Here is a 12,866-nt window from a genome sequence, read left to right as displayed (position 1 = left end):
CCTGTGTGCAACTCTTCATACCTTGATAACAGACATCCGTAAAAATAGAATTGTGAAAATATACAGCAAAGGTGATTTAGGATGTACAAGAAATCTCATGCACTTGCCTGATTTAAGCACAAACTTTTATAGTAAGGGTTATGTTCTTAGCTAGCATCATTGTGGGCAGACCACAAAGGAAATCTCTGACTCTGCATCTGTTTGTCCCAGCATGCCATTAGTTCTGAAAGTGTATGCACGATCTTTATTATAGCTACAGCAATTTGTCTGGGTTCTAGACAATACTATGTGTTGGACTGTTTCCCCCAAGAGATGTTGAACAAATTTGAGCGTTGAACTCCAAAATCCTATGCTGTTTAGCTCTTGTGGATCGCCTTCTGCTTAGTTGGAAACCAGGTTTTTTTTTCATTTGTCAAGATATGCTGAGGAATAGAAGGACAACTGGGAATGGAGTAGAGAGTCAGCATGCTTGAAAACTTTGCTTTTAATGGTGCGTTTTCTGCCTTATCCTGTGTCTGCTCTCTCAGTATCACATAAATGTTTTGCAGAAAGCTGTTCTTGAAAATTCAGTTGTAAAATGACCCACCTTGAGTTACAGCAATATAGTTGTCGTGCAGCCGTATAGATATTAGAGTTTGTACTTCCCGTGAGTCGTGCAGCCAAGCCCCTTGTGAGACTAGTGTTCCCTATCAGAAAAACAGCTTCCAAAAACTTCTGCGCTTTGTGCCACCTCTTGCTGATCCACCATGGCAGTCGTTATTTTTACCTGTGCTAACTGAAGGTCAGGAGAGCAATGGTTCTTCCCCTTCTCTGGCCTGCATTTAAATATTCATTTCAGATCACCTTGATAGGAGCATGTTTTAAAGGGCCAGACTGATGAGCTGTATTTCCCAGAGTTGCTCTGAGTCTCAAATTGCTGTTAGTGCCTGAAACGAGTCAAGTCACTTGAGCTTGTTTTCCCCTTTCCATACAAACCCCAGCTGCCCTTGGACACCTCTCCCAGCACACCTGTGCAGAGCTCAGGACTCTTTCTGAACTGCCAACTGCGGCCGATGAGGATTGCCCGTGGCTGCGTGACGGCTCCCAGCGCAGGAGCAAAGCCCCGGAGCTGTGCTGACGCCGGCGTGTGTGCCTGTCTCCAGCCGTACATCCACCAGTGTCACACCTCTGCTGAGGGCTGGAGAGATCCCATCACGCTCCGAGCTGGGATTGCTGAACTACCCACCCCTTGGGGAGGCTGCAGCTCTCCGACAGCTTCCCCCAGTTACATACCATGCTCCAATGGCATGACTATGAAAAACCTGCCCGATTTTTTTCCCTTTTAAAACATTTCTTATAATAGTAGAGTATTTTTATTATTAACTGAAGATATTAAAACATCAAAATCCTCCAAAGGCAATGTTATTTTTTAAACTTGTTCTTTTTTGCATGTCTCTTAAAAATCCACAAACCAAGCTCAATCAGACTATCTGTAGAGAAAAGAGGATTGCTATAACTACGTGAAAGGATTTCTGAGTTAAGCCTATGACTTTTGAGAAGAGAGACATGAAAGCTGCTGTAAAATAAAATACAAATCCATTAAAAGATGACTGTGGATTTAAAATTACATACTTTAAATTAAAAAAAGGCCAGCCACAGATAGTTGGGAGAATACATAGTGGAGGGAGGAGCTTACAAATGTTAATTCAGCTTAAACTAATTCCCCTGGGGCTATCTTCACATTCAGTAAATAATAACCAAGATGTTTACTGGCTGAAGGGTTCACCAAAAGAGTGAATTGGACATTACTCTTACAGAGTATTCTTGCAGAGCATTTTTTAAGTTTATAATCACTAATACTCATGGGAGGTCAGCCCCTGCATTCCCCTAGGTAGGGAACAGAAATTACATTGAGACACATGCATTTAAATCAAAGCAGCTCATGTTTTTTAAAATTAAACACTCGAAATGTGCTATTCAACAGAAATTATTAATCAAATGTCTTCATAGAGATCGTTTGCTGCTGGCATTGAATTATTCAGTGCTTAGATGAACAAATGCATTTGATGAAATCTTACCTGTTCATGACCAGTTTGCAAGCGTGAATAAGAGTTCAGTACACAGAGATCTTTTGTAACCAGACTACTTGTTCATCAATAATTACTAAAAATGCCTTTAACTTCTAATTCCAAAGAAGTTTTTTAAATCTAGCTTACCTGCTATTTGTGATTCTCCTTATTCTACGTGTATCTATTATTTCTGTATTCCTATTGCATTTAAACCTGTGAAGACCCTAGAAGTGAGGACTGGGGGATAGCTGAATTAGTTTCATTTGTCTTGTCACTAGTTACTCTCATCAATGGATGGGAAGTGCAGAGGGCAAGGTCTAGTAAAGAATGTTTGTCCATTAAGAATGTTATGGGAGCCTTTATGTAAATACTAAGCTTGGCTGAAGCCCATTTAATAAAACTTCAGTTTTGTAACTGGTTTGCTCTTCAAGTGTCGTCATACTTTTCTAACACTTCTGGGCAGCTTTTACTGGTTTGTCCTTAAGATGGTTTTTGTGAGTCATTTATGGGCCAGGGTATATTTTGTGACCCCCTGATAAACGTATCATAATGATGGCAAACAACAGTTGCCAAGCTCTAGCAACACATTAAAGGAAAAGCTGGGTAGTCCACATTATTTGAAATAATCAGTGATTCCAATTTTGTTCCTGGGTACAGAGATCAAGCATTTCCTATTACAAAATACACAGCAATGCAACCTAATCCCTTCCAATTTATCACATCTAAAATGTTGCCCATTATCAACTGTAATGGACAGGGAATGACAGAATGTGTGAAAAGACGAGAATAACCTTGAGCCACAGCAAATTCTATACCAAAAGCGCCTGCAGGACTAATGATGAAAGATTTCATTAGACTTAAATGCACTAATGAAATGGCTTAATGTAGTTACTCTGAGTCTCGTCCACCAGATTCTGTGACAAGGAACGCTTTTCAGTGCCTGGATGGAAAAAACATTTCAGTTCACATGCACAACATATTATTAAAATCTGATGTGTTAAAGATAAAGTTCAAGTCTAAATAATGATTAGTGCCAAAAATTTCAGACTTCTTTCTTAATATTTTAGCTCTGTCCTAAGTCAGAAATTTAAGATGACTGCAGAGAATTTAAATATGTTTGAAAACTGAGCTTGACTTCAAATCAGTGTTAGGTTTACTGAGAAATGGGCATTTTGTAAAAGATATTATAGATCTGTGGGTCTCTCCTACTGAGTTTTCATTCTTGTTAAACTCATTCTGAATAGACAGCACTGACCTTTTAACTCCGATAATATCAGCGTCCATGTACGTTGGGAGGTCTGTGCCAGATAATAAAATGTTCTATAAATGAACAAAAAGGCAAGTGTTATAAATAGGAAATTAGCACCACCTTTCCTCTGTCTTGTTGCTTTAATATTTCTGTTAACACTAAACCAATATGTAGAACACCTTCCTGAGATGAAAAGGGGAACAAAGTTCTAACGGCATTATTAAGGATTTCATAACAAATTCAGCAGCTTTGTAAGGACAATAAATATTTCTATCTAATTACTAATTAGTTTTCCTTTCTTGTTCTTTAATGGAAGAACTGTATTTCAGAATAGGTACTAATCTTGTAAAACTTCATTTTAAAAAAAAAGGTTTTCTTTTTCTTGAAACTTAAACCAACCAAACCAAACAACTGCTTACTTCCTTTTTTGTAAAGCCACCTGTTTTTTTAACCAAAAATCTTAGCCTTGTTCCCAGAAACCATTCTTCTGGAGTGGCCCTGCAGGTCAGGGGTGCTGGCTGAAGCCGGTGACACTCACTGTCGCTGTCGGTGAGTATAGGACTGAGGAATGAGCCACACCTTGGAAAACCTATTGAGATTTTGGCTGGCTGTGTTGTGAAAAGTGAATAATACTGCAGTCAAATGTACAGATTGCTCCATTACAATAGTTTGGGGCATTTATAAATGTATAACAACTTTCCAACCAAATGAGAACATCTGTAAAATTACCTGAAGTTCTTCAGCATGCTGGTTTTCCAAATTAAGTGAAATATCAGACCAGATTTGGGTTGGACTAATGAAGAGATCCAGTTTCTTCCAAATGACTTGTTGTAGGTTAAGTATCCTAACAAAAAGGAGGCAGGAAAAACTAATGATTTCTAGACATTTTATTCTGTCAGATTTTCTTTTGTAATGTGGGTGTTCAATCCATTGTATGTTGTTGCCCAGAGTTTTTTTATCCTCATTTCTTACACTTTGAGGAGTGCCTGCATCCACAACAGGTTACTTTTTCAGTGCACAAATAAAGCAGACCTGGTTTATACCTACAGATAATGAAGGTTTGTATGAATCTATTGACCCTATTACCACCTGGATGGTTTTCTGTTATTGATCATAGAATCACAGAATGGTTTGGGCTGGAAGGGCCCTTAAAGATCACCCAGTTCCACCCACCCTGCCATGGGCAGGGACACCTTCCACTAGCCCAGGTTGCTCACAGCCCCGTCCAACCTGGCCTTGAACCCTTCCAGGGAGGGGGCAGCCACAGCTTCTCTGGGCAACCTGTGCCAGGGCCTCACCACCCTCACAGTAAGAATTTCTTCCTTATATCTAATCTAAATCTACCCTGTTTTCAATTTAAAACCATTACCCCTTGTCCTGTCCCTACACTCAGGGAGATAGAGTCCCTCCCCAGCTTTCCTGTAGCCCCTTTCAGTACTGGGAGGCTGCTCTAAGGTCTCCCCAGAGCCTTCTCTTCTCCAGTTGAACACCCCCAACTCTCTCAGCCTGTCCTCACAGGGGAGGTGCTCCAGCACCCCGATCATCTTCGTGGCCTCCTCTGGACCCGCTCGAGCAGGTCCGTGTCCTTCTGATGTTGGGGGCCCCCAGAGCTGGACCCAGCACTGCAGGGGGGGTCTGGTGAGAGTGGAGCAGAGGGGGAGAATCCTCTCCCTCGAGGGGCCACACTTCTCTTGATGCAGCCCAGGACACTGTTGGCTTTCTGGGCTGCAAGTGCACGTTGCTGGCTCACAGTCAGTTTTCCATCCTCCAACACACCCAAGTCCTTCTCCTCAGGGCTGCTTTCAATCCACTCATCCCCCAGCCTGTATTTGTGCTTGGGATTGCCCCAACCCATGTGCAGGACCTTGCACTTGGCCTTGTTGAACTTCATGAGATTGGCACGGTCCCACCTTTCCAGCCTGTCCAGGTCCCTCTGGATGACACATCCCTTCCCTCCAGCATGTGACTGCACCACACAGCTTGGCGTGGTCAGCAAATTCGCTGAGGGTGCCTCGATCCCACTGTCCATGTCGTCAACAAAGATGTTAAACAGCGCTGGTCCCAACTCCGATGCTTGAGGAACAGCACTTGTCACTGCTCTCCGCTTGATGAGTTGTTACATCCTTCTTCCTTCTGGATCATTCCTGTGGGCTCTGACAATGTTACGGCTTCATAGACAGCTTCGGGACCTAATTCTATGAGTTTCAGTCCATGGGAAATGTCATGTAGTATGTGCCATGTTCAAGGTGATCTTGATGTCCTGTTTATATTGAGAAAGAAAATTACTGTAGCCAGTGGAAGCTATTGGCAATTTTTCTTTGGAAAGGCACAGGCTGAGATGTTGTCTAGTATCAGAAACAGTAATATTTAGCTTGATTTTATGGGCATGCAAACTGCTTCAGTTTATTCTTGAAGGCAATATGCTGATGGTTATTTGGGTGATTGGCAAGTCCCTTTGGATGTCCATTATTATGAGATTAATAGGTATGATGTGCGTAAGGCTCAAAGCCTGATGAACGCTTAGAAGAGGAAAACAGCTTCGTTAACAAAAGGGCAAAACCTTTGTCTGCTGACTCGGTTGCTAACGCGCTTATCAAACAAGCTTTCTCCTGAAGTTAGGCAAAACCAAATGTGTAAAAATGAGGGATTTCAGTTGCAAGAGAGCTTAGCTTAGCTACACTGAAGCAGGCGGGCTCTCCGGAGTATCCCAGCGGTCCCCGAACGCCCTGTCCGTAGGGGCTGCGGGAGTGCGACTGCCGCCGGCGGCTCGCTCTGCACGGCAGTGCTTCGCCAAAGGGCACCTCCTGCTCGCTGCGGGGGTGCAGGCACAGCCAGGCTGTGTTGCTGCTGTCTGTAAGCACTCTCAGATGATGTCATTTCCCACCACGCTCCTAAAAAAAATACCCAGTATTCACGAAACTCTTGCTCTGAGGACGGTAATGTATTGGGTGGCTATCTGGCATCTAAATATGCTGTGTGTCCCCTGAGGTTGCAGACAGACATTCTGTAACCAGAATTCAGAGATGTCACAAGTGGCTGAACAAACAAATATCGCCAGTTAATGGTTAAACTCTCAATTTACTAAAGCATTTGTTACCGGTTTGCAAAAGAGATCAAACAACTGTGAATCATAACCTTGGCTACTAATTAAATCCTTTATTCCCTTCCCTCATCGCAGAAGCATTTAATCTTGGGGAATCAGGACAGCCTGTTGTGCAGAATTAGATTCTACAGCATAAGCAGAAACAAGCTTACTGTAGGGCTTCCTGCTGGAGCTGGAAATGGGAAGGAATAAAATGAGAATATTAGCTTTCCCTCCTGGCATAGAAGTTCATGTTAGCACTGAACAGTGATTGCTGTAAAATAGCTGCATTGGAAAATCATTTTGGTGGTATAGTTTTGTGTGTCACTGAATGGCAAATATCACTTTTATTATCCATCTGCCTTGCTTACAGATGAGACTTGTCATCTAGACAGAGAATGAGGGATTTGGTGTGCTTTACTGGTGACCGTCTGTCCCAAAGAAAAATATTTTACTCAGAAATAATGGACTGTGAAGAACACTCTAGAGGAAATGAGGCATAAACCAAAATACTACAAGCAGTTTTATTGCGATTAAAATTTATTTCTCTTTGTCATAAGATGTTTTTGTGTGCATTTATATATAGGATGTATAGGTCCGTGCCAGTTACCCTTTCACACCTTTGATATTTAATAGCAAATTAAGCAGCACTTATCTTTTTGGCACCCATCTGTGTGAAGCAGTACTTAAAAACCCAAACCACTTTATTTCCTTCAGTTTTTGGGGAAGTTGTCCTTGTCCCTAGCAGCAGAGGGATGTACCAAGGGCTCACAGAACAGGGATACCATGAACTAGCATAGGCTAACTCCATTCACCGGGACTCGATCCAAACAGGCACCATCCCAGTTAGGGGGAGCAAATTTCCATTTTTATAACATGAACCACGATCTTGCAGTCAGATCTGCAAGAGCAGAGACCTGGAGAGAGAGTCTGAGACATCTCAGTAAGGTGTTAAGAGGGAAGGGCCTCCCTGTACAGATCCAACTGCAGATTCACGGATTGGTGCATAATTATTGACACACAGTCACTTTATATAAATGCACTTACAGTCTTAGCAATGTCTAGACCTGTGGTGAAAAGGTGTACGTTATTAGTTTAAAATCAACTGTATTTTACACTGTATCCGGAGAAAGTAATCTTTTCTGTCATTGCTAAGTCTGAACAATTTTTGTAACAGAAAGAAACCACCTGAGAGGCAGTAGCTACAAGTAGGAAATGAGAGCTTTTTTTGGTTCTGTTTTTGGCTTTGCAGAAAGCTATTTTCTCACTAAAAAGTGGGAGTTTTCAGAAAGGGAACTCCCCAGCTACACTTGCCATGCTGTTCAGGGGACAGATATCCCCCGTTTGTACATGCAAAACTTCTGTTTGCTGGGAGAAATTTGTTCTGAGGAAATATGTGAATACGCACTAAAATTTCAGGTTATATTTAACTGAAGAGACTTGGGTGATACCATGCTATGTCATACCAAAGACCCAAACCTGTACAAAACTTAAATATGACTTTTCCATCCCATAGGGAGTATGAATGCTGTCAGGTTCAGTCCAGACAGAAAGCACTGACTAGTGATGTCTCAGTATGTCTGTCTGTCAGTATTGCTAATAATAATTTTATAAAGATAAAACATTTGGAGTATCTAACTCTGCTTTAACTGCTGCTTCCCCAAAGCCATCACTAGAAGTCTGTTTGAGATGAGAGTTAGAAATACTAGATGTTCATGCGTTTAAAAAGGAACTAAAGATTGTGCAATGATGTCATTCAAGCGCATCTTGACAAGAGTAATAGAATGAGCAAGTAGAATAAATCATTGGCACAGCTTAAATGTTTGATTTGATATTTTAATGTTAAGAAAAAAAGACATAATTTTTGTAAGCTTTGGAAAATGTAAAAGATCTATTGGCTCTTAATGAACTGTTTAAAAAATAATGTCAGATACTATGAAAATCTGTTACTTTAGAGTACAAAGAGCAAATGATTCTTTTTTAATTCTGTTTTCCGTTCATATGCATGTACATGAAGAGGGAGATATATTTGTTTGAAGACCTTCCAGATTATTTTATCTTTATAGATATACTTACAGTTCGGTTTTGGGGATACACGAGTATGTAGATGTTGCATCCAGCTACCACAAGGTTATTTGGATTGTTCAGCAGGCAACAACTCAAATCTTTAAAGTTTTTTTTTTTAATATGTTTTGAAAAACAAATTAATGTAAATGAAGTAACATATTATACAGGACTTAAGTGGGAGAAAAAAAAAGTCCACAAACACCCCCAAAAACCCCACAGGCTGGATTTCTAGAGTGACTGTGTATAAAAGCTGTGCATGGCTGAATATGCAGAAACTTGCTAGCGAGTTTTTTTGTGGAAATGAAACTGGGAAGGATGGCTGGAGGTTTGCTTAGACATAGGAGGAGGTTATGTGGACACCTCTTTTTACTGCGAAATGTACGCAGAGCTAGCATAGGTCAGATAAAACCCTGGATTTTTATAGCCTTCTTGAAAGGTGGGGAAGGTCAACATAGTAGTGTGTTGTGCTCCCAGACTGAATCGCAACTACTTACATTACACATTCACGTGTTAGTGAAGCATTGACTGCAGACTGTTATATTTATTGTCTGGATGGAGATGCTCTTTCACCCCACTCATCTTCCTCGTTTTTCCCACAGGCTGCGAGAACACCACCGCGCCGCAATTAAGGTGATTCGTAGGATGCAGTATTTTGTGGCAAAGAAAAAGTTTCAGGTGAGTTGTGAATAGAAAGCTCCTTTTCTAAATAAACCCTTTTATTCTCCTGATTCATTGTTTCTTTTAGAAACTTAAATGAATTGTGTTAGTCTCTCTTCAGTAATGGTGAGCTACACCCACTATTCTCTCCCCCCTTCAATAGGGTGGTTGTTTAACAGCAGGCTAGTCAACTGTGGATGCACTGGAAATGGGCTAAACTCCTGAAATGCAGTCTGAATTAAAATGTTATTTTCTGCTAATGGACTTGACCCTTAACCCTGTGTTATCGCTGTCTCTTTCTTGCAGTGCAAACATTCTCATATGTCTCCATTAATTCTGAGCTGTATGTTACCGTCGTGCCGAGTCAGTAGGATTAGAGATTAAAATACTACCTCAGCCTTGTTTCTGTCTCTTATTCAATGATAATGAAGTCCTGATAAGAAACCAGGGTGGAAATTTGTTAGTGTATTGGAAGGTTTCTCCTTCCTTTTCCCTTCTCCCCTCTGCATAGGTAGGAGACCTCCTTCCCAGTTCGTGAGCTATCGGTTCTCTTTACTCCTCTAGCCCTCACTGACATACATTTCCTGTGTGCTACTTCACTTGCTGTGATATTGAGATACTGTAAATATTTAACATTAGCTAATTAACCTTGTTGCCTGGTCTGAATAAAAAAATTCTGACGGCAAAATTTTTAAGACTGTGGTTTCTAAATCAGTTTCATTAATCCAGTAAAAACATGTGTCAACAGCCTTCAGCTTGATTTAAACCAGGTGACTATATATATTCAAAAAATATGTTACTTAAAATTAATTAATAAGGGACAATCTCTGGAAAACAGGCTTCACAACTGAAAATGCACAGAGAGGGGCTTAACTGCCCACATCTATTTTCATATACAACCTCACCAGAACTGCTTACAATAGACTGAAGAGCTTTCCTGCCTTTAATCTAGACCCCCCCATAAAGGGAGGGTGTCCTTTTTCCTTCAGATTTGAAGGGTGAAAAGTTTAGGGTCAAAAAGATGATGATGCAATGATGGCCACCAACAGTCCAGGAGATCATTGTTTCTGTAAGGCGATGCTTGCTGCAATTTCAAAACCATGATTCTGACTTTGTCTCTGAAATTTAGAAGCACTGCCTGAATTCTTTAGCAATTTCTATTTTGATATTTTTAGTTTTACTAAAATTCATGAGCTAATTTATGGTTAACGTTGCCTGAGCTTTTCAGAAATTGGTTTCAGTTAGGTATAATGTATTCAGACTGTCACCATTCAGGCTGAAATCTCCCCTGTCCAGCATTTTCTTGGAAAAGAGTGCTTTCAGAAAGTTTCTGCTAGCACATTTCACCTGTTATTTTTACTAGACTAAAATTAGAAAGGCACAGTGTCTGGACTGCTTGAAAATAATTTTTATAGTCATTTTGTTGAGACTCTCCTTAACACTTGCTGGGCAGCACTTGTAACTTGGCAAGGGATGTGGCCCATTCCAGTGATGTGCCCACTGCTGTTCTGTGAAAAACTGCCTAAATGTGGCCAGTTCCATTAAATTTTAATTTATTCTCATTCTAAAATCTGATTGTGATCCTTTGCTCCATGGTAATTACTGAATCATTGCTCTCATAAATTTAGATCATAAAATATTTGCCATGGAATTAACTAAACTGCTTAGAAACAAGAAATCTACACATTATATATCTACCTCCCAAGTGGTATTTGTCAAAAACAGATTTTGAAAATGCCTGAACACTGTGTGCAACATTATCCACCTGGCAAATACACGAAACTCCCCTGCGGCAGATGATTTGATAGAAGCTGAAAAGCATTTGACTGAATAGAATGGGACTATTCAGTTCATACTTAAACTTGTTTGTACTCAGTATCCCGGTTGCTAATCTGACTTCTCAGTTGTACTCTCACTTTCACATCTGCAAAAGACCTGGTCTTGGCCATCTACAAAATCCCTTAACAAGGTTGTCTCTCATCCTTCTTTAGTAGTCTTTCTTCTTCCTGAGCTATCAATATTAGCTGTTACTAAAGAACTAAAAATGTCAATTAGGCTGAGGTGAAACGTATCTCAAGTCACTTCTGCGTACAAGTGATATGTTGCTGTTTCTGTCAGAAGCAGAATCTCCCAATAGGAATGTATTGGGGATATCTGATACTTCTCCATAATTTCTGAATACAAGGTTATGACCAAGTTTAAAAATTTGGAGAGCACTAAAGGTACAGTTTTCAAAAGCACCTAAGTAACTTAATGCACAAAGTCACCTTGAAATTCAAGCCACAAGGTGCTTTTGAAAATCTCTCCTGTAATTAAGAGATAACCACTATCATTATTCTTTCCTCAAAAGTATGTTGTCAATCTGCTTTGTTCTATTGTATGCACCTAAAATAGTCATAAGAAATTAAAAAGTTTAAACATGTGCCAAGTAATGACTATACAGTTTCTAACAACCAGTCCAATGCAATATCTGAAATTAACGTAAAGCAGAAGATGCATTTTAAAAATGTATCTTTCAGCATTTAAGAGATCTGCATAGCTCTTTTCTGGTAGATACTTGCCTTTTAAGATTTTTGTGTTTATGTGAAATGTATCTTCCAAAAAGAAAATTTAAATTTTTTTTTTTTTCTATAACTATTGAAAAAACCCCAAATTTCATTTGAAGGCCATTGGACTATGAGTCATGCTTCAAATTAGATGGAACATAAGTAATTGCAAGGTCAACACTTAAAAGGAGTATTTTTTAGAGATTCCTCAAGCTTTTGAGGAGGGGAAGCATAGGAAGAAGGAGAGGAAGAGGAAGATTTTGCAAAATAGGTCCCAGCATGAACCCAGCATGGTTCTTAAACTATACCAGCTGTTTGCAGGATACACCTGTATGCCTAAATTTGCCTAGATATGTTTTTTTAAGAGCTCAATTAATAACAGGGGGTGATGGCACCACAAAGACAAAAGTCAGTTAGAAAGCAGAGCTTTCCTGTTTAAAAAAATTAAAGAAAATAAATAAAGAGAAGCTAAACAGGGATACAAAGAAATTTTAAAGGACTTGAAAAGCAATTCTTTGTGAAACGTCACACTTGGACATCATTTCCTCTTTAAAAGAAGGGGAGAAATTTATGTTCTATTTTCAAGTCCAGGTTTGAATATAGTCCGTATGATCATGTCCATGTAAGAACCCAGCATAATATTATAAAGAATTAATACCTTTTTTATGGATGTGTTTATGCTCTTGTAAAGTCTGTAGGACTGTTCCAAATGGTGTAGGAAAGATCATATTTGACTAGTAGTCAATGCAAGTCCTGTGCGCCAGTTAAGGTGAATGGCTCATGGTTAAGGAAGGATTCTGTAGATTATAGGGAAAACTACTTAGAAATTAATGGTTTTCTAGGCTTTTTTCACCCCACCTACCAAAAACTAATTTCATGTATTAGTTATAAATCAGATGTCTTTGGCATAGTCTAACCTTACAACTGCATTTCAGAAAGGAAATTACCATGTTTGGTTATTCCATTAGCTGAATTCATGAGTAAATAACCTTTGTCTTCCAATTAAGAAAGTTTCTAAATGTCTTAAGACTTACACACATGGATACAACTGTGATATCCATCACAGATCCAGAGACCAGGGATTTGATCTGATTTCCCATTGTCACTTTGAAATCTTTTAATTCTCTTTCCATGTCAATTCTTCCTGTTGAGTAAATCAGGTCCCTTCTAAAATATGTTTTTAACTTGTGCTATGTTTTTCACCATGGCAAATATTC

General features: G+C 39.7%; 1 protein-coding gene across 6 annotated transcripts in view; it reads left to right on the top strand.

The window, feature by feature from the left end:
• Nucleotides 1-12,866, top strand: part of KCNQ1 (potassium voltage-gated channel subfamily Q member 1) — a 363,861-nt gene that overhangs the window by 241,585 nt on the left and 109,410 nt on the right. For all 6 annotated transcript variants that reach the window (XM_074884929.1, XM_074884926.1, XM_074884928.1 and 3 more), the window contains one exon: nt 9,046-9,121. In XM_074884929.1, coding sequence (XP_074741030.1) covers nt 9,046-9,121 — 76 coding nt within the window. Of the gene's footprint in view, nt 1-9,045; nt 9,122-12,866 lie in introns of those variants that run through there.

Source organism: Strix uralensis, chromosome 15, assembly GCF_047716275.1.
Source record: "Strix uralensis isolate ZFMK-TIS-50842 chromosome 15, bStrUra1, whole genome shotgun sequence".
Classification (NCBI taxonomy): domain Eukaryota; kingdom Metazoa; phylum Chordata; class Aves; order Strigiformes; family Strigidae; genus Strix; species Strix uralensis.
The sequence above is the reverse complement of the archived record's forward strand: the minus strand, read 5'-3'. Positions and strand labels throughout refer to the sequence as shown.